The sequence below is a fragment of the Epinephelus fuscoguttatus genome, linkage group LG9 (genome assembly GCF_011397635.1).
Source record: "Epinephelus fuscoguttatus linkage group LG9, E.fuscoguttatus.final_Chr_v1".
Taxonomy (NCBI): domain Eukaryota; kingdom Metazoa; phylum Chordata; class Actinopteri; order Perciformes; family Serranidae; genus Epinephelus; species Epinephelus fuscoguttatus.
In genome coordinates this window covers 17,684,465-17,703,632 of record NC_064760.1, presented here as the reverse complement: position 1 = coordinate 17,703,632, position 19,168 = coordinate 17,684,465, and the positions used below count along the sequence as shown (strand labels likewise).

Genomic DNA, 19,168 nt, shown 5'->3' with positions numbered 1-19,168 from the left:
GTATAGTCTGGGAGTAGTTGTGCAGTTGTTTTAGCTCTGTATAAGGAACATTAGAGTTAAATTTAAACAGTAACTTTGGGGGTAAAGTGCTGGTCTGGCTCCAGACCTCTGAATTATCAGGGACTCAAATGGACAAAATGGCAATTTTGTTTGATTATCAAGCTTGTAAAGTGTTTTCACAGCTTTAATTTGAAAGTTTTGATGTCCATATTGAGTGAAAAACATAGAGGTTTACTGTCTTGCTGTGCTCTATATACAGTCTAAAAACACAATAGACACAAGGAGTTCTCTGTGAGGCTTCATCCTCTGGAGACTAAATGTTTCATGGCAATAAATTAATTAATTGTTGAGATATTTCAGTCTGAATGAAAGGAGGACTGAATGAAAAGGTTCCTTAAATGGACAGTGTAACTTCACATCAATTTTTTTAATCATCAGCAAATTCCTCTCATCTGTAGTGCTTTTTATCAGTGTAGATTGTTATGATGTTAGTTGTAGAGTGTTGAAGATAACAGCTGTAAACATGTCTGCCTTCTCTTGAAATGTGATAGACTTAGATGGCACTCGGGTTGTGGTGCTCAAAGGGCCAAAAAATCTATTTGAAAAACTCAACAGCAATGTCTCTTTCCAGAAATCATGACCTGGTTACTCAAGACAATCTACAGACCTTGTTGTGGGCAGTTTCATGTATTCAACTATTTTCTTTCTAACTATGCTAGCAAACCGTATCACCACACAGAAGGAAGACTGCCTCTACTCATAGACAGACAGAGGAAGATGTGAGCATTAATGCTGTCCTCATCAGCTGAGCTGTAATGTTCGCTAGCTAAGTGGTGCTCGATGAGAGTAAGTAACAGTAGATGCATGCGTCCTTCTGCGCAGTGATATGATTGACAGGTGTAGTTCAGTAGAATGAAAATAGTTCCCACATAAAACTGCACAAAACAAGGTTTGTGGATTATCTTGAGTAAGCGGGTCATGATTCCTGGAAAGACACATTGATATTGAGTTTTTGAAATGTATTTTGTGGCACCACAAGCTGAGTGTCATCTAGTTTCACAATATTGGAGAGAAGGCAGACATCTCTAAGGCCGATATTCCCAATACTTGGCAAGTCACACTAAAACAATCTAGACTGATAAATAGCAAGGGTACAGGTGATTTGGGTGTGAGCTGTCCCTTTAAAACTAAAATTGGAACATCTCTACTCTGTAAATAATAAAAGTGATCCACTTATTTTATCCTTATATCTGCGAGCTGCTTCACATCTCGTGTTTCTTTCTCGATGTTTTCTGTATAATGTTGTGAAACTGCATCCAGGGAGTGCAGCAGACACACCGCTGCACTCCCTGCTGTCTGTTTGACCCTGCCCTGCTTTCATCTGGTTCTCCTCCAAATTATAGGAGAGCAAAGGCAGCGAGGAAGTGATCACTATATTTAGACTGCAGGTTTACAGAAGCTGATGCACAAAGCCGTCTTTGACTAAAAGACTGCAGCTGGTGTATTTTTAACATTTGTTTGTCTCCCAGAAGTATCTGCTTTCTATGAAAAGTTGTGAGTGTAGCCTCTGGTGTAATTTACATATTTTTATAAGGTGACCTTTTTCTCTTCTTCTCAGACCGTTTTGATCACCACTGTCCATGGGTAGGCAACTGTGTGGGCAAGAGGAACTACCGATACTTCTACATGTTCACCCTGTCGCTCTCCCTGCTCACCATTTATATCTTCACCTTCAACATCGTCCACGTGGTCATGCGTGAGTATCTTGTCAGTCATTTGTCAGATCAGAGGGAACAGACAGGTACAACATGTCAGAGAGTAGTACATGCATTGCTTAAGGAATGTGACAAAACAGGAAGAGCGACCTGCGACACAAGCTCAGTCAGCTTTACATGTAAATGCAAGTGCTGAAACTATGACCTGATTCAGACCAGGCTTTTCCTACACTGTGACATGACATGCAACAGCAACTGACAGCTTGACATGATCCCTCTTTCATCCTCATCCCCCTGCTTCCTTGTTCTACCCAGCGCAGACAGCAGGAAGACAGAGAGACGAGGAAACAATGTGTTTCTAGTCAGGATAATTAGCTCTGGGCTTGTTATCTTAATACTGGAGTAATTGTGTCTTTTCAGTACAGGAAAAATGAATAAGGAAGCAGCAGGATTTTTTTTAGAAAGTCTTTTCTTTTTAACTTCTCGCCCCGTGTTGCTCTGTTCACAGGTTCAGTGGATAATGGCTTTTTGAACACTTTGAAGGAAACACCTGGAACATATCCTTTTAAGCTCTGACCACAGTATATATCACAAAAACAGCTGCTGTGGGGGCCATGGTTGCCAGATTTCCTAGAATAGAAAATGAAAAACGTCAAAGAGACTTTTCAAGTATTCCAAAACCTCTCCCCGAACAGTGATCTCCCAGTAATAGCTTAGAAACCAGGCACAGCAGGCCCGTCAAGCTTGGATTTCCTAACATGTCCTTTTGTAGCCTTTCCAGGCCAGCCATTAGAATTTATGGACAAGGGGACAGCATTTTCCAAATTGGGCCCCTCATCTACACCCACTCCATCACCATCACCACCCACCTCTAGGTCTAACACTGTCACAGGCAATTTCAAATAAGCTCTTGGCCATTAGCCTTGTAGTGACAGAGATGGAGTCTCTAACAACCATTTCCAAATCCGGTGTTAGAGACCCATCCAGGCCATGCTCCGTTTCGCATACATTTACTCAATGTGATTATAAAGCACAAAAAGTAAAGTCAGTTATATCAAAACACGGAGAATTTCTGTCTTTCTAATAAAACTGTGACATTTATATTCAGTCTATTACCTTAAAACAAAACATGGAGAGAACAAACCCCTCCAGCGACTTATTAGAGAAAAGTAAAATTAAAAATTGATGGAAATAAATTACTGCAAGGCATCAAATTATAACATCAAACCACGAGTGAACACATTCATTTACTCTTAATCTATCACCATTTCCAAATCCAGTGTTTATAATTAGTTATTTACAGAGACTGTTTAGGGAGACAGGTACGCAGAAATATTTAATTAGATTTCCTAAGAAGGCAATACCACTTTTTCTCTTGCCAAATTTTAGCCTAACTTGGTAGCATGTTTAGCCCCTTCTGGACAAGATAGCATCACGTGTGTATCAATGAATGCTCTAGGTTGTCTAGTTTTAAATGATACCAGTATCATTAAAACTGAGCCTCACTTTTGCCACATTGTATCATATTTTCACAATAACTGTGGGGGGTGAGGAATCAGATGACAGGTTGAAATCTGTCTCTAATGATAACAATGTATTTATTTGTCATGTAAAAACATAACTTGTATTGCCAGGGTCCTCTGTACAGTCTGATTAGCGTCCTGCTCCTGTTGGGTTTGGAATTTATTAACCCCATCCAACGTTACCAAAGCTATCATTTTAAATGCCTGAAACACTGATTAGTGTTCATTCTTAAAGCTTTTTCTCTTGTAGCAAGGAAAGAAACACACTCTAAAAATCTGACAGGGTTATGTTAGAACAAAATAAATGTCTGATCTTAAAATTCTCCTTATTATACTCACAGTACTTGGACTGACTACACTGCAATTATAAAGAACAGTGCTGTTTCTTTATAGTCTTGTACTCAGATTGTTAAATAGTGACCTTTGTGCTTCAGTTACTGAGCACGACTACATGTATATAGCAATCAAGTGCACATTTAAAGGCCCAGTGTGCAGGATGAGGGGGATATACTTGAAGAAATGGAATATAATATGATAAGTATGGTTGCTTTAGTGTGTAATTACATTAAAATTAGTGGTCACGTTTTCATTACCTTAGAAGGAGCCATTTATATCTGCAGGTCCTCGTAGATGGAGATTGACATGTTGCACTGCCATGTTTCTACAGTAGCCCAAAATGTACATACTCAACACTGGCTATAGATAGGGTCCTATGAGTTTTTGTGTCAGCCACCATAGATAGAAGCCCCTCTACAGAGGATTGTTGACCATTTGTTTGGGAGAGGAAGAGACCTCTGCAGGTAATTCGGCTACTAGTAAAAGCCTACTGAATGATGAACACTTAAGGAATCCTAAACAGGAGAAGTTTCAGCTGGTTGCAATTTGTGATCTTCACCACCAGATGCCACTAAATCCCTCTAAATCTTAAACACTGTTCCTTTAAGATCCCTTTAACAATTTTTTTGTGTAACAAATCAGCTGGAAACATTTAAAAGTCAATGAGACTAACTAGCTAGTTTTCTGCAGCTGATAAATATGCTAGTGACAGTCATTTCAGCCGGAAAAATCACTGGTCACCAGATGGAAAGAGAAGCTGCTTCCAATAGTAATGCTACAAATATCATTGTAGATCAACTGTAGAGTAACAGAGAGGATGAACACATGATCATGTGAAAGTAGTTTGAGATTTTATTAATGGAACTGAACTTAATTCCAGCTGGATATTTCTCCTTTTTTTGCACAGTTAAATGAGTGATAACCACCTGCCTTTGACCCCTTTTTATTAAATACGTTTTACAGAATTTGTTTCCGTTCACCGACCGTCACTGTCTTTAATCATGTTGCATAACTGTCTGCCATTCTGCCGTCACCTGCTGTCCACTGTTTAATCAGTGACCACGTGTCAGGCAGAAAGCATCTGTTGCTGTTTTCTTAACTCGAGTCCACTGTGCTGGAGGTGTTGGTGTGTTTCTTCACCCTGTGGTCGGTGGTGGGACTGACGGGCTTCCACACCTACCTGATCTCTCTCAACCAGACCACCAATGAGGACGTAAGTGCATCTTGCTGTCATGACTAATGCTGTCACATCTGCAGTTTGTTTCCTGAATCATCCTGTGAGGCACAGTGATGTACTTTGCATCTAGTTTGTTTAGGTTTCACATTGTCTCTGTGCAAATGAACCATGACTAATAAACACACGGACTAACAGTATTCACTCAGTCTTTGGTTAGTTTAGTTTTCTTTAGTAATATTATTATTGGTAGGACTTCATTCCAGATGCTGAACTTTCTTAACCATGCGCTCAAACAGGCAGCATTTGTCTTGGTCTTAGACTTCAAGTGGACTCAGTATGATGAGTTTGGTCCATGCTGAGTTCTCACTCTCATTTACATTCGTCATTTCAAGTGTCGGGTAAAGTCCAGATGCATGTGTCACACTCTTTTTTTGGGGTTCATTTACACTGAGACACATACATGTGCCTCTGTTGGCCAGACCACATATCTGATTCCAACATCTTGGTTTTACTGGGTCATGTGTAGATCAGGGAACATCCTACTAAAGCCCAGAGGGTGGTGATAATGCACCTCAAACATTTTTTTTCCAGCCAAAAAAACACCAGAAGAAAAATAACATTCACTTTATCACTTCATTTACAACACTAATGGTTTTGCTTTGTAGCTAAAGAGAGGCAGATCTACACCTTTTCAACATCTGTCTCAAAGCACTTAAATGCGTCATGGTTACATTTGCACCATTTTTTAATATTTGACAGCTCTGCGATTTTCTTGAAATACAGAAATTTGAATAGTGGAGAACTGAGACCCGAATCTTCAAGCACTTTTGGCACTGGTGATTGGTGATCATCTGAGTTGCCACCATTAATTTCACCTACCTAAACAATCTAAGTTGCACCAGTTGTGAATGTACCACAATCTCAGAACTCATCGGTTACCATCTGACGACAGTAAGGTCTCTGGGGGAGAGGGCCAATATTTCGGGTTGATCCAGTTTAGCCAGCAGATACTGGAGCCAAGACTTCCTCTTCCATGTGCTGTTCATTTTGGCCAATCTCTATAAACGTATAGATGCAGATACATTAAAAAGAAAACAAATACAAAATTAACTTGTTGTCAGACAATATCAGGTGGGCTCTAAGATTGCATTTTAGGAAAAGAATTCCGCCTCTTCAAACGTATTGTTACCATCGTTCAAACATGATTTGTCAATACTGCTTGGACTACAGACGAAAACCAGAACACTTCCTTTACCAAAATCCTGTCCCGTCGTCTGCAGGTTCATGTGTAGATATGCCACATCTGTTTATAGAGATTAAATGTACCAAACGCCATGTTAGAGCAAAGTCATATTCCACCATCCCTGATCCTTACTGAGATTTTAGAGAAAGAGTTAGACGTATATCTAAAGGTGCTGTGTGTAATTTTCAGACAGTCCCTGTTACTAATGATACCAGTGAACATTAAGTGAACAGCGGTCAGCATCTTTTTACTTTAGCTGACTCGCATGCTCTGCCCCATAGGTGTGAGCGAGCATCCTCAGCTTCAGCCAAAACATTGATGTGACATACATGAGACTGAACATGATTGTACAGTTTTGTGTTGATGCACGGGCTGATTTTAATTCCCCAAAACAAAAGAAGGTCCCTCCATGAACTGAATGCCCTGCTGATGTTGATGCTGATGACTGTTGACCCTAGCTTTCCCCTGACGTTGGTCACATTTTAGTTTCGCCAGACAGGCTTCACTAGATAAAACTTTTTTGTGTTTACCTAGGATTGTTTTGTACTCTCTGTTGTGTTGGGTGCCAGTAAAGGTACCAGATATACTTGGCTTGGTAGATCTGCACAGGGCCCTGCACTGATAGATGCCGTAACAAATTCTGAATGCCTGTATGACGCAAAGTGTATGGATGTTGTGTGCTTGCTCTGCAGACCACCAAATCATAAATCTGACAGACCGTACATATCTGGTACCTACACCAGTGGTTTGTTTATGTTAGCTGACTCCATTTCTCAGCTAACGTTAGCTGGTGTTCACACTATTAACGCTGTAGCGGAGCTGAAGAGAAGCAGGGCTCTTGGGAAACACATATAAATGTCACATGCTTTGGTTTTTCCCAGCAATGCCATCGCAAGTCCTTTACATAGGAGTCAATCCACAGGCTGTTTTAGGCAACTGAGAAAATCAGGGAAGGTCTTAGTTTTTAACTTAGGTTACAATCAGTTCAACCCTTGGCTCCTAAACAGCTATCAACACGTAAGTAGTTAAAAATAGCACCTTCAAGGTAGAGATTTGTTTTAAAATTAGATTTAGCTGAATACACATAATAAAGATGAAGTACAGTTATAAGATTGTGTGTGTAAATGTTGTCATCAGGCAGCTTGGCTTCACGTGGCTGGAAAGACAAACATACATCGCAGAGGTGTAAACACTACAATTTCTAAGACTCCAGAACTGTTTCCTTGACAACAGCTCGGCCTCGTACAGCACTGAAGGACGAAGGGCTGGTAAAGCGTAGCTTGTTAAACAAAGCACTGTGAACTACAGTAAAGCAAATACAGAAGGTGTTGAAAGAGAACAGAGCGTGAGAAAAAAAACAAGAAAGTCCATTTATAACTCAAGTTAAAACAGAGACATACAGTGTGTCACATTGGTTTGTTCCTTTTTCTCACATGAGGCAGACTGGACCACATGAAGCGGCTGACCAGTCTCTCTGCCTGTATTGCAAAATTTACCATCCAGTTCAGCCACACTGAGACCAAATGTCAGATACAGGAACACTTTAATGCTTCACAGAGTCTGAACCATTTGACAAATTGGCTGGTGAGCGCTCCTCTCTGCTTATGGAGCCGACGTCTAATGATCTAAAAATATGCACATGAAGAGCTGCTATTCTTCATAAAAGCCAATGATAGAAGTGAGCTGAAATAAGAACAAAACCGAGCAGCTGGTTTACGACTCTCAACTTGTCAGCCGCATTTAGAAAAAGCTTGTGAGGCTAAATGAGGAAAAAAGTATTGATTGCTTGATCACATTACCATGGAGTCGTTGTTGAGTCACCACACACACACACACACACACACACACACACACACACACACACACACACACACAGATTCAGGCTGTTGTGAAGCAGAAGATGAGTGGTGGTGGTGGTGCAGGTGGATGAATCCACAGAGGGAGTAATTTATGTTGTGTCTCTGTATGCTAACATTAACAGTGTGTATACTTCATTGGGGGCTTTGTTAGCCCAGATCTGACTGCAGAGGCTCTGACAGGAAGCTGAGAGCAGCAGCAGTGATGGTGGGAGGTTCTAGATGGCTGAAAGCAAGAGAGTGCACTCATACTTTGTTGTAATGATTAATTTATAATTCCCTTTTTTCCTTCTTGTGGGAAAGCTGGCCTCATTTTTTTTCATTTAATCAGTAATGAAGCTCTGCAATGTGCACCTACAGTACAGTGTGATGTTGCTCCAGGAGTTGAAACAGTGGCCGTCGGCCCGGTCGCTTCGATATCTGTGATTTGGCCTAATAATAGAAGCATCGATACCTGCAGGGGCTGGGCACGCTGCCAGAAATACTGCTGTGGCAGAGAGGTGGGGGGAGGTGGAGAGGGAGAAGAGGAGAGGAGGAGAGGAGGAGAGGAAGATAGAAATGGTGGAATAAGGGCGAACAAGAGAAGGCACCTTGAGTGTCGTAGCTGCTCTGGTCTCTCCCATCGGATGACACATGCTCTGTCAACTGTGTCTCCTGCACACGCACTCACACTCACACACATTCATACACACACAGATAGTACACAAAGGCACACAGTACTGAAGTACCTCGTGGGCAGACTGTTGACCTACATCTACTGCAGCTAAAAAAAAAGCTGTTTTCTTTGACCTGCGGCAGGGTCAGTCGGTACAAACTTGTGCTGTGTAGCCAAGCTTAGTTTAGTTTAGAGGTCAGTTATATATGTCAATTAATAATCTGCTTTTTCTTCCATTGCATGTTTTTTTGGCAAATAAAAAGCATAATGTAACCTGAATTTTTAGTAAGCTACACTTAAATCTACGGATGCACGATGTTGGATTTTTGCAGATATCTATTATGGCAGTAATTTCCAACTCAATTTTGCAGATTGCTGATAAATGCACGTTTTTCTCCACCTTATTTCAGAACACATTAAGACTCTCCTGCTTTTCAAGGTGTTCACTGGGATGACATAAGAAAACTACTTCGTCTGTGGTGACACATAAAATATGCCATATTTATTTTTACGTAACATTTTCAATGAGACAGTCCTGACAGTTGCCAGAACCAGGACAAATTTTACTTATTTTGACTAATTAGTGTTGCATAATTAGAGTGTCATCTTATTGGCCTGTCATATTGGCAGAAACATTCGTGTGAGGACAATGCAGATATTTAGTTTTAAAGACCATCATACTGATGACTTGCCGATATTATCATGCATCCCCATTTGAATTAAGAAATTATGGGTCGGTTCAATCCCCGGACCGGCAGGATAAATCTGGAATAAGTGTAAAAGCAGCGCTTGTCCCTCCCTGATGCCTACCCATGAGCAAGACCCTTAACCCCATCTGCTCCAGTGGGTCAGACTCTGATTGTACTGGGCAGTTTCCAGATGTGAATGTATGTTACAGTGCAGATGTGATCAGGCTTCCTCCTAGTAAAATCACTGTGAATAAGAAGTAACAAAAAATGAAATAATAATTTGTTATTGCATTTTCAATGGCAGTATAACAAAAAACTAAAATGAAAAACACAGTTATGTTACTCAAATAGTTTCATTGATAGAGATTATGAAAAAAAAGTTGGGGGCGACCTGGTAGCTCTCCTGGTGAAGTGTGTGCCCTGGCAGAATCCTTAGCAGTAACCTTAGCAAGTTTGCTTTACTTTGCTGCATGTCATCCCCCCTTTCTCCACCTTTTCTTACCTGTCTTCAGTTGCTCTATTGACGGCGGCAAAAAATACCCCAATATTGATATATTCCAAAAAATTAATAAAGTTGTATTTGCAGCTTTACTGCGTGAGCGTTTGTGCTTTACTGTAGTATCTTTAGCCCTTCTTACATAAACAACAACAAACCAAATGACAGCAGCATCATCTTGCTCCAGTGTGTGATTATAGACTGCACAGCGGCATCGTGAAATCACAAGAGGTGTGACGAGTGTGACATGTAACGCATCAGCATTTGCCTCTAGTGTGACATAAAACATACATGTTCGCAGCGCTTCTAAACAATAACAGTGGCATTAGCACGTCAATAATAAACATATATCATCCCTGTTATATGGCGACTGATCTAACCTTTTGCTTGGAGGGCAAGAAGCTCCTGGACCTCACTGTTTTCACAGTTTGCAGACATTAATGGCCACTTTTTTTTTTTTTTCTTTGAGTTAGCCGCTAACTGCTAACAGCTACTTTTAAATGTCCCATGATGGGTTGCCTGCATAACACGTAGGCAAAACAATCACGCCCATGCTATCCATGATCCCGTCCCGCAGACTTTCCTGTTTATACAGACACTGTTACGACGCTGTTACTACCTCCCGTGGTGTATTAACAGCAAGACCACTCTGTTCCCCTGTTCCCTGATCGTACCTTCGAAATAGCATGACAAGGCAGCACAACAGCATTGTATTCCCACCTTGAACGGGTAGTATAAAAAGGTCTTTTGATTGATGTTCTATTATAGTGTCTTTTAAGAGAATATTAACTATAAATAAAAACACAGATTACATTATTTTTTCTTTAATCTGAAGAACATGCAGAAGAAGTGAGAGTCACCCCTGAGTCGTGACTGCAGGTATTCCTTTCAGGCTGTATACATCCCCAACCACCTCCAACCAACAAGGTGGAGCAACCTGTGTTTCCAACATTTCCAAAGATACTAAATATGTCAGGCAGAATTTTTTGGACATAGGTATAAAATGATGTACAATACATCTAATACATTTCCATTTGATGTAACTGTGCAGACGTAAAAACCTGTTTTGGGTTTGACTCTATCACAGAACATGTATATGATGCAGTCAGTGTAGAAAAATGTGATTTTTTTTTTTCACCCTTATAGCTACTTAAATAAAAGATGAAAACCGAATCTTTAGGTAATAAAATGTGCCTCCTGTTAGCTGCCGAATAATGCATATGCATACAGTACAGTGTGGGAGGACTCCTTATTACTGGGAGAATCCTTTGCATGAATTCTCAGATTTTTCAATGAATTATTAAAGTGGTTGTAATCTTGCGGTGCTCGTTCGCACCCGTTGGCACACAGAGTTCCCATTAAACCAGGAATCATTAAATCCAGACAAGATCCTTTTTAGTAGGTCAAAGCCGAGCCCGTGGGAATAACATCTAAAAACAGGAGCCATGCTTTTGAATAAGGTATAAGCACAGGGAAAATCAGGGAAATGGTCTGGGAAGGCTTGCTGCTCCAGTGATGTGTACATTTTGTTTTTGCCACAGATTAAAGGATCCTGGTCGGGGAAGAACAGAGTGCAGAACCCATACAGCCACAAGAACATCATCAAAAACTGCTGCGAGGTGCTCTGCGGGCCGACGTACCCGAGGTAATCCCACATCTTTATCGTTTCATTTATTGTCATGTTGTCTGTATTAAGATTTTGCTGTCTTCCTGCTGTAATCAATGAGCTCTGTATCAGTGCCTGTGATAGATTAGACTGTTAGATCTGCTCCTCTCCTACATCTCGTCCCGGCGAATAACGAGCGGGACGCAGTTTGTGACTGATTGTTTTTTCTCGCTCTCCAGCGTCTTGGACAGAAGAGGAGTGATGCAGGAAGACTCTACTGTTTCTGCTACGTCTGCTGCACCCTCCTCCTCCAGCAGTAGCAACCCAGTGTCACAAACCACAGTGAGCGCACGCACACACATATACACACACACACACACACACACACACACACACACACACACACACACACACAGTACCCTCCCCCCTCACACACTCCTCTGGCTCTAAAGTGGATCGAGGCTGCAAAGCACAGAGTAGTGAATACAGAGCAGACATAAAACAGTCTAAACCAATTACAGAGAGTGTTGGAGAGAAGAAAGGAAGTGTGTGTGTGGGAGAGGAGAGCACTTTTTTATCAAAGTGACATTGATGATCCATCTTGAGATACATGGATGTGGAGCCATTTTGTGGCTATGGATTCATTTGTTATATATTCTCCTAATATTGACAGGGTTCCTACAGCTCAAGCGCTCAGGTGTGGTCGAGGCTTTAGATAAAGGTAATGACCAGTGGTCAGACCATAAGCAGCAGGCATCAGAGAGGAAACTACGGAAATGTCAGACAAAGCACAGAAAAAGATGCAAATATAGCAACAAGAGTGGATGTTGTATGCTGTAAAGCCCTGTGAGGCAAGTTGTGATTTGTGATATTGGGCTTTATAAATAAGATTGATTGATTGATTGATCTGTGGTTGGCTGTCACCCTCATTTTCCCTGGTGATATTGTTTACAAACAATAACCGACAAATCCTGCATAGTATACAGCATAGAATTAAATCTAAGACCAGTTTTAAAATCACCAAATTGAAGAAAAAAATTCATGACCCAGCATTAACAAAACTAGGAAACAGCTGCCGTTAATATCCTAAAATCCTATAAAATCCTACTTACCATTTTTTTTTAAAACATTAGAAAGATTGATTTAAGACATTTTATTACCATTCAAGGCCTTATTTTAGTTTAATGAATTTTAGGATCAGTGGGAACCCTGCAGCTAGGTCATTGGGGTGGAGTTTCTCTCACCAATGTTGCTGTAGATCATGTTCACATTATTATGTTTCACTGCCACACAGGTACCGCAAGACCTGATCTCATTGAGTATTGCGCAGTAAAAACTATATTTTTAACTACTTCATATCACAATGATTGTGGAAGATTATGTTGATTTACCCAAGAGTGGTAACAAGATAGTTTATGCCCCTTACTGTAATTAAAAGTCTTGAATAACTGTCATTATTTGTTTAAGAAAGTTAGTTTATGCCTACCATACACTAAAAGACTTTTAAAAGACTAAAGTCTGGTACCCCCTCACATCTTGAGACAGTGTGAGGTTTTAGTTATACGCTATAGAATTTGCAAAGATTGGGAATCTTGCAGGGTCACTGTTTGCAAGACTACAACTAGATTCCTTTTGAGATTATTTCCCATCCTGCTCTACGCCAAACTAGACCAAAATACTATGTGAAGTTCCTTCTAAGGAATATGAAATATTAACAATTCCGTAAGTGTCTGCAAAAATGCATCACTCTACAAACACAAGATCAAAGGCACGATATGTCGACAGTATTCTTGTCAGTCGACATCAGTACAATCGATAAAGATAAACTGTATTTGCTTACAAACAAAAAGTCTCCCAGCCTCTGTTGGTTAGCTGTTCTATTTTAGTGGGAGCAGACTGTGGGAATGAGAGGTGAACTGTTTAAAAAATTAAGATTTCTCACTAAAATAAATGCTGGTTGGTGGATCAGATACATGCTGAATTGAACACCAACTCTTGTTCACTCCACAACTCCACCAGTTTCTCCTCCTTTATCACAGTACAAGAGAGCCAAGACTTGTTCACATTGTTGCGCCTCCCTGCAGTCCCCTCCATGTTTACTGTCAACCCAGTTTGCTGCTTTGCTGCTTCCTGTTTTGAGCTGGAGAGAGTGCAGCTATTGTTTGTTGACAATGTTCACATCATTGAACTTACCTTAACTAAGACTAAAAACTTAAGATAATATTGGTTAGCTGTTCTATTTTAGTGGGAACGTCAAGATGAAAGAAAAAAAAAAAACAGCTCAGACTGAGTTTTATGACCACCTTACACCAAATGATTGAGATCAGGAGAGTGTGCCACAACTGTGGTAAAACTCTCATGAATTTATTCTGACATTGTAAATTTGTCTGCGACATAGAAGTTACTTGAAAAGTCGGTTGGTGTTCGGCCAGCATTGGTCGTATTTCACTGCATCCACAATGCTGTTGCTCTTCCAGGAGCATCAGAACCTGGGCAGTGAAACTGATATTTTGTGGAGCTATTTATAGTCAGAACTCAACAAGGAGAAGAGTAATCTATTTTTTCTTTTTGTAATTTTTACTCCTCAAATAAAATGTTCCAGTTTGATCTCTGTGCTTTTGCTGTTGGGATACAGAGACTCTACCTGGGTACGACTCTCCAACATTGATTGATTGATTGATTGAAGTTTATTTTGAACATATTAAAAAGAAAAAGAAAAAAGAAAAAAGGTAAAGAATACAGCAACAAATGATAACAAGTTATCCATGTTCAAAAAGGAGTGGGAAGAAGTCGAAACTTATCCCGTCCCACCCCTTCTCCTACACTAATGATTTACATATATATCATATCTATTCTACTTCCCCAATATTGCTACCACTGATAATAATATTAATCATCATAATAATAATAATAGCAATAAAAATAATCACCATAATGAAAACATCAAAACAACAACAAAATAATAATGATAATAATAATAACCATGATTGTACAATGTTCACCCTCTGTATACATACACCTGCATCAATGTGAAAGGACAATGCGAAGAGAAAGAAGAAGGAAAGGACTAACACACTCAGCTGCTGTTTGGTGTCGTATCACAGATACTGCTCTAGATAATTATCATATTTTTTTAGCAACATCCAGCAGCCGTTTTATGTCATTCTGTTGTTTTGTTGATTTCTTATATGGTGGGGAAAGAAGAGTTCTGCTCTGCTAGACACGTGTGTTTAAAATCCTGAAACAGTGAGTCAGTTCAGACACGAATGACCCTCTTGTTTGCATGTTATCGCTCCTATACCTCCTATCGCTGCAGCTCAGTTTATCACCAGTGTCTCTCCCTTTCCTCGCTCCACAGAAAACCACGGCTCCACTCATCCCTAATGAGCACACACCTGATGATGCCAAGCCGAGCATTGCGGTCTCAGCAGAAAAGAGCGCCTCCCCCAAAGAGGAGCTCCCTCCTGCTTCAAAGGTCCCGCCCCTGGCTTCTCCCGAGACTGATGCAGAAGCATCCATCGCCAAGGACAAGGGCCATTAGCTGCATGAGGGGGCGGCTCTCGTCGTAGCCACTCCCCCGACATCCTGCCCAGTCAGGAACTGAAACATTAATAATCAACTTGTGATTACTGTGCGGGTGACTCAGTTATTCTCCGACTGCCGCCCTACATTCCACCAGAAGAGAAGAGTTTCTGCGGCAGCTCCTCCTCTTCCCTCCTCTCCTCACCAGTAGCTGCAGAGCTGTTTGATTGACACTTGCTCCTGCAGGAGGCGGATGGGGTGATTTAATGGAAAGTCAGCAGCTTTTCTGTCTCCTGAACACTGCATGGAAAAGACACGCAGGGGGAGAAGCTGCTGGAAGAACCGCAGAGGAAAACAAAACTCTCCAAGCATATGACATCCCCACAGGTCACCTGTGGGTCGCTCTAATTGTCAATTCTACTTTTATTCTTTATTTAAAATTGCATAATGACATTTATTGTGAGAGGCCAGTTCAAATATACTCCTTGCAAGTGTGTGGCAAAGATGATATTACTTCTGGACGTGTATAAAACTTCATACATACGGTCAGTTCTCTGTTGTGTGCACATTACATGCCCTATGCAAACCATGAGACGGCTGGACAAGCAGCTTTGTGATGATGAGAGTTAACACCTGTCAGTCAGTGAGTACACATGATGTCCAGGCAGGAGGAGGACATGCAAATCTTTAGCTGAGATATCCTAAAGGCTCCTTCCAGGCAAGTGAAAATCTACCTTGTATTCTGATATTGCTGCATTCAGTACTGTTGTTACTTACGTGCATCTTTTGTTTTTCTAAAGTGATCCAGACCAACGCCTGTCCTTCCATTTTTACATAATCAAGGATGTAGTGTGACGTCGGTGCTCTGAAATAGATGAAATTGCTTGGTGAGTCTTGTCTCCAGGAGACGCTCAGCCAGAGTCCCAGTATGTGTGTGAGAGAGACGACCTGACTTCTGATGATAGTAGACACTAGTAGTAACAGTGCCTTATCATGTAATAGTTGCACTTTGAGATGCAACTGAGGTCGACCAACAGAGGAGCCCTTGATCCGTTCTAACCACTGACACAGTGTTCAATGAGAAATGACGACTTTTATCAGTCCGGTGGTTCCCAGCCTGCAGGTTTGGACCCCCACAAATAGTTTCAAGATCATCTAAGGCAGTGGTTCACAACTGATCCAGCCACAGTGTCCAGATTTCTTTTCTCTCCTTCGTCATTAGTTCGATGTCCACACAGTCTAAAATATTCAGCTTGCGTGTGGCCATGTCAATAGGTTATTCACTTTCCTGCAGAGAGTTAGACGAGATGATCGCCACCACTCTCATGTATGTGTAATGAATATGATGCTACAGCCAGTAGCTTGTTAGCTTAGCTTAGCATAAAGACTGGAAACAAGGGGGAACAGTGAGCCTGCCTCTATCCAAAACTCAAAAATACACCTACCAGCACCTCTAAAGCTATCTATTGATTTGTTTAAACTGTACAAAAAACTTTGTGTGAAAACAACAGGAAGTCAAGAAAGAGTTTCACCTGTACACAACAATCAAATGCAATACAGCATATTTAATTCATGAGTTTAAAGCTGCTTTCACACGGCCCTGACAACCACTTACCAAAGAAAGAGAAGTCAAGAAAGTCCCAAAAAGCAAATTGTTTATTTTATAAACTATTTATTTGGGTTATTATATGTGACAGTCTGGGTGTGAAAGGGGCAGAGAGAGGGGATGACATGCAGCGAAGGCCTGCAGGCTGGAATTGAACACATTGCCACTGCGGCAAGGACACTGCCTTTGTAAGTGGGACGCCTGCTCTACTCACTAAGCTACTGGGCGCCCTGCAAAGTGTTTTTAAAAGCGGCTGCTGTGGCTTCAGTCCAAGGCTGCGATGAAAGGGAGATACATTGGTGACCATCACTGGTAGAAGTGCAAGCTAGCTTGTAGTTGCATACTGTAACAAGACTAAAGAAATCACTGAAATGACCAAAGATTTATAAATGTTGGACAGCTTACCAGTCATCTATCTTTGGTGGAAATGTTTCTCTTCTGGTTGTCCTTATAGGTTGCTAGGCTTGTCTGCGTATAGAGACCTCAACATAATCAGCTCCTCCATCTTGTCTTCTTTCTGCTTCCAATAGATCGGCCAAAGTCAAGCAGCAATTGCCAGAAGTTCAACAAGGTGCTGGCAGGCTGAGTTTTTATTATTATTTGTTTAATCTTTGGGACCAAGCCAGGCTACCTGTTTCCCCCTGTCTCCAGTCTTCTTTAGGCTAAGCTGAGCTAACCAGCTGCTGACTGTGGCGTCATCCTTAGTGTACAGACAAGAAAGGGGTATATATCTTCTCATCTTACTCTCTGCCTGAAGGCAAATAAAAAGTGAACCATTCCAGTGGTCCTTGTTTTGCTTTTAACAAGAGAGAAAAGAAACATGCTACGAATCTGTGCTTTTTTTCCTTGTGAAATCCTGTGAATTTTTCTTTGGAAATTCTTGAAAATCCAATCTGAGAAGGAAATTGTACTCGTTGTTTGAACTGGTGACAGCTGGTTTTAATGAGTCACCACTCTGACAGGTTGGGAACCACTGAGTTAGACCCTGTGAGGCAAAAACTAAGCAAAGCCATGGTTGAACTGTACATAGTTTTAGCAGGTAAAGATGTACTGAAACCCTCTCAGCTGTTTGGTGAGGAGGAAAGACTGCAGCAAAAATTTATTTTGTTTTGTTTTATAAGTACGGCCGGTGTTAATTACGCTGCCTGTGAGCTTGAGCACCTCCTCCTGCTAATCACACCAGAGCTGATCTTCCTCTGAGTTCCTTTCGCTGTCTGTCCTCCCTCTATACAAACATATTAAACTCCTCTCCTTCTCCCTGCATCTTTGCTGTGACAGTTATCCTTACAGTACGCCCAGGGCCGAGGCCGCCTCCGCTGCAGCCGTCTGCGGCAGGCTCATTATCGCAGAGAATGAAGCCGAGGCAGAGAGATCCTTTGTTTTCACACATCTGTGTATGTCAGCCTTTAATGTGGCTCGAGAGTTTATTTTGTTTTGGTCACAGATTGCTCAAGGGGACAGCATCCACACTGAGGAAAGACCGAGAGAGAAAGCGAAGCTTCTTTTAGTATTTAAATGATGTTAGCTGATAGCGAGGGTTTGTAATAGTGATTGTGTTGTATGCAAGACAGAGTTAGTATTTGTGAAATATACTTGTGTAGAAGTTCTAGTGTATCAGCAGCATTGTATCAGAAATCTGCCCGAGATTATTTATTATCAAGACTCCAGACAGTCACAATATCTCCTAAAGATTTTTTCCAAACAGAATGGAAAATGAATTTTAGGATGCTGAGATTGTTGGCAGCTGTTTGATTGTTTGCATTGTACCATAACAATAACGGAGTAGTTGAAGGCATAAGATATCAGACACCCTGTATGATGAAAGCTTAATGTAAGCCTGTTCTTTTCCATTGTAGGTTCATCTGTGGATGATTTTCTTGGTTAACTGATTGATAGTTTGGTTTATATCATGTCAAAAAAGTTGACATATTGAAGTTGACATATTATTTTGTCAAACCAACAGGTCCATAACTTCAAAATATTCAGTTGACTATTAAAAAAATCAGAAAAAATGTACATTTGAAAAGCTGGAACTAGCACATTTTGGGCATATGTGCTTTAAATATTAGTTGCCAATCAATTTTCTGTTGATCGACTAATCAATAGATCAGCAATAGATTAGTCTCTACACACTCTGAGAAAAGGAAAGATAAGTGACACATCTCTATTTGAAGAAGCTGTAAAGTGTGTGGCAGTATTTGTTTCTGTGAAGTATAAAAAAAGTGAAACTGCTGAGTATTTGTTTGGATAACTTTACAATAAGAAGTACTAACTCAAGACCTGGTTTTAAAGCTGAAGTTAGTGGCTGAACTTTCTTTGTGGAAAGTATTTGAAGACAGTTTTGTGTATTTGATTGTTTGCGTTGCTGTCACCGAGAAGCAAGAATGTATGTGATTAATACTCTATAAAAGAAGGGACGAGAGATTTTGAAAGGGACATTTGAAGTTTAATTTTTAGCTCTTAAGGCTATAGAGACTGTAGATTCAAGCTGAGCTCTTGTACGTATGATTCCTGTGTTAAAATGCCATGACGTGGTCAGATCTGAATGCTCTGATCAATCTATTACATCGCATTATGTATACAGATACAGTACTATACCATTGATGGAACTCTTTATTTATGTTCACTTTGTTTAGTATCAGCACTGTGATTATATGTATTTCATTGAATTTACTTCACTTCTTTTTACATGATCAGTGTGTCTGGTAAATAAACAATACTGTCTTATTATTATTATTTGTCTT

At 40.6% G+C, this 19,168-nt stretch overlaps 1 protein-coding gene across 2 annotated transcripts in view; it reads left to right on the top strand.

Moving 5' to 3' along the window:
• zdhhc9 (zinc finger DHHC-type palmitoyltransferase 9) overlaps window positions 1-19,157 on the top strand; it is a 47,464-nt gene extending 28,307 nt beyond the window's left edge. For both annotated transcript variants that reach the window (XM_049585004.1, XM_049585003.1), the window contains 6 exons: window positions 1,619-1,756; window positions 2,224-2,272; window positions 4,685-4,787; window positions 11,232-11,335; window positions 11,536-11,638; window positions 14,655-19,157. In XM_049585004.1, the coding sequence (XP_049440961.1) occupies window positions 1,619-1,756; window positions 2,224-2,272; window positions 4,685-4,787; window positions 11,232-11,335; window positions 11,536-11,638; window positions 14,655-14,837 (680 nt within the window). In that variant the 3' untranslated portion in view covers window positions 14,838-19,157. The remainder of the gene's footprint in view (window positions 1-1,618; window positions 1,757-2,223; window positions 2,273-4,684; window positions 4,788-11,231; window positions 11,336-11,535; window positions 11,639-14,654) is intronic.
• The last annotated feature ends 11 nt before the right edge of the window (window positions 19,158-19,168 follow it).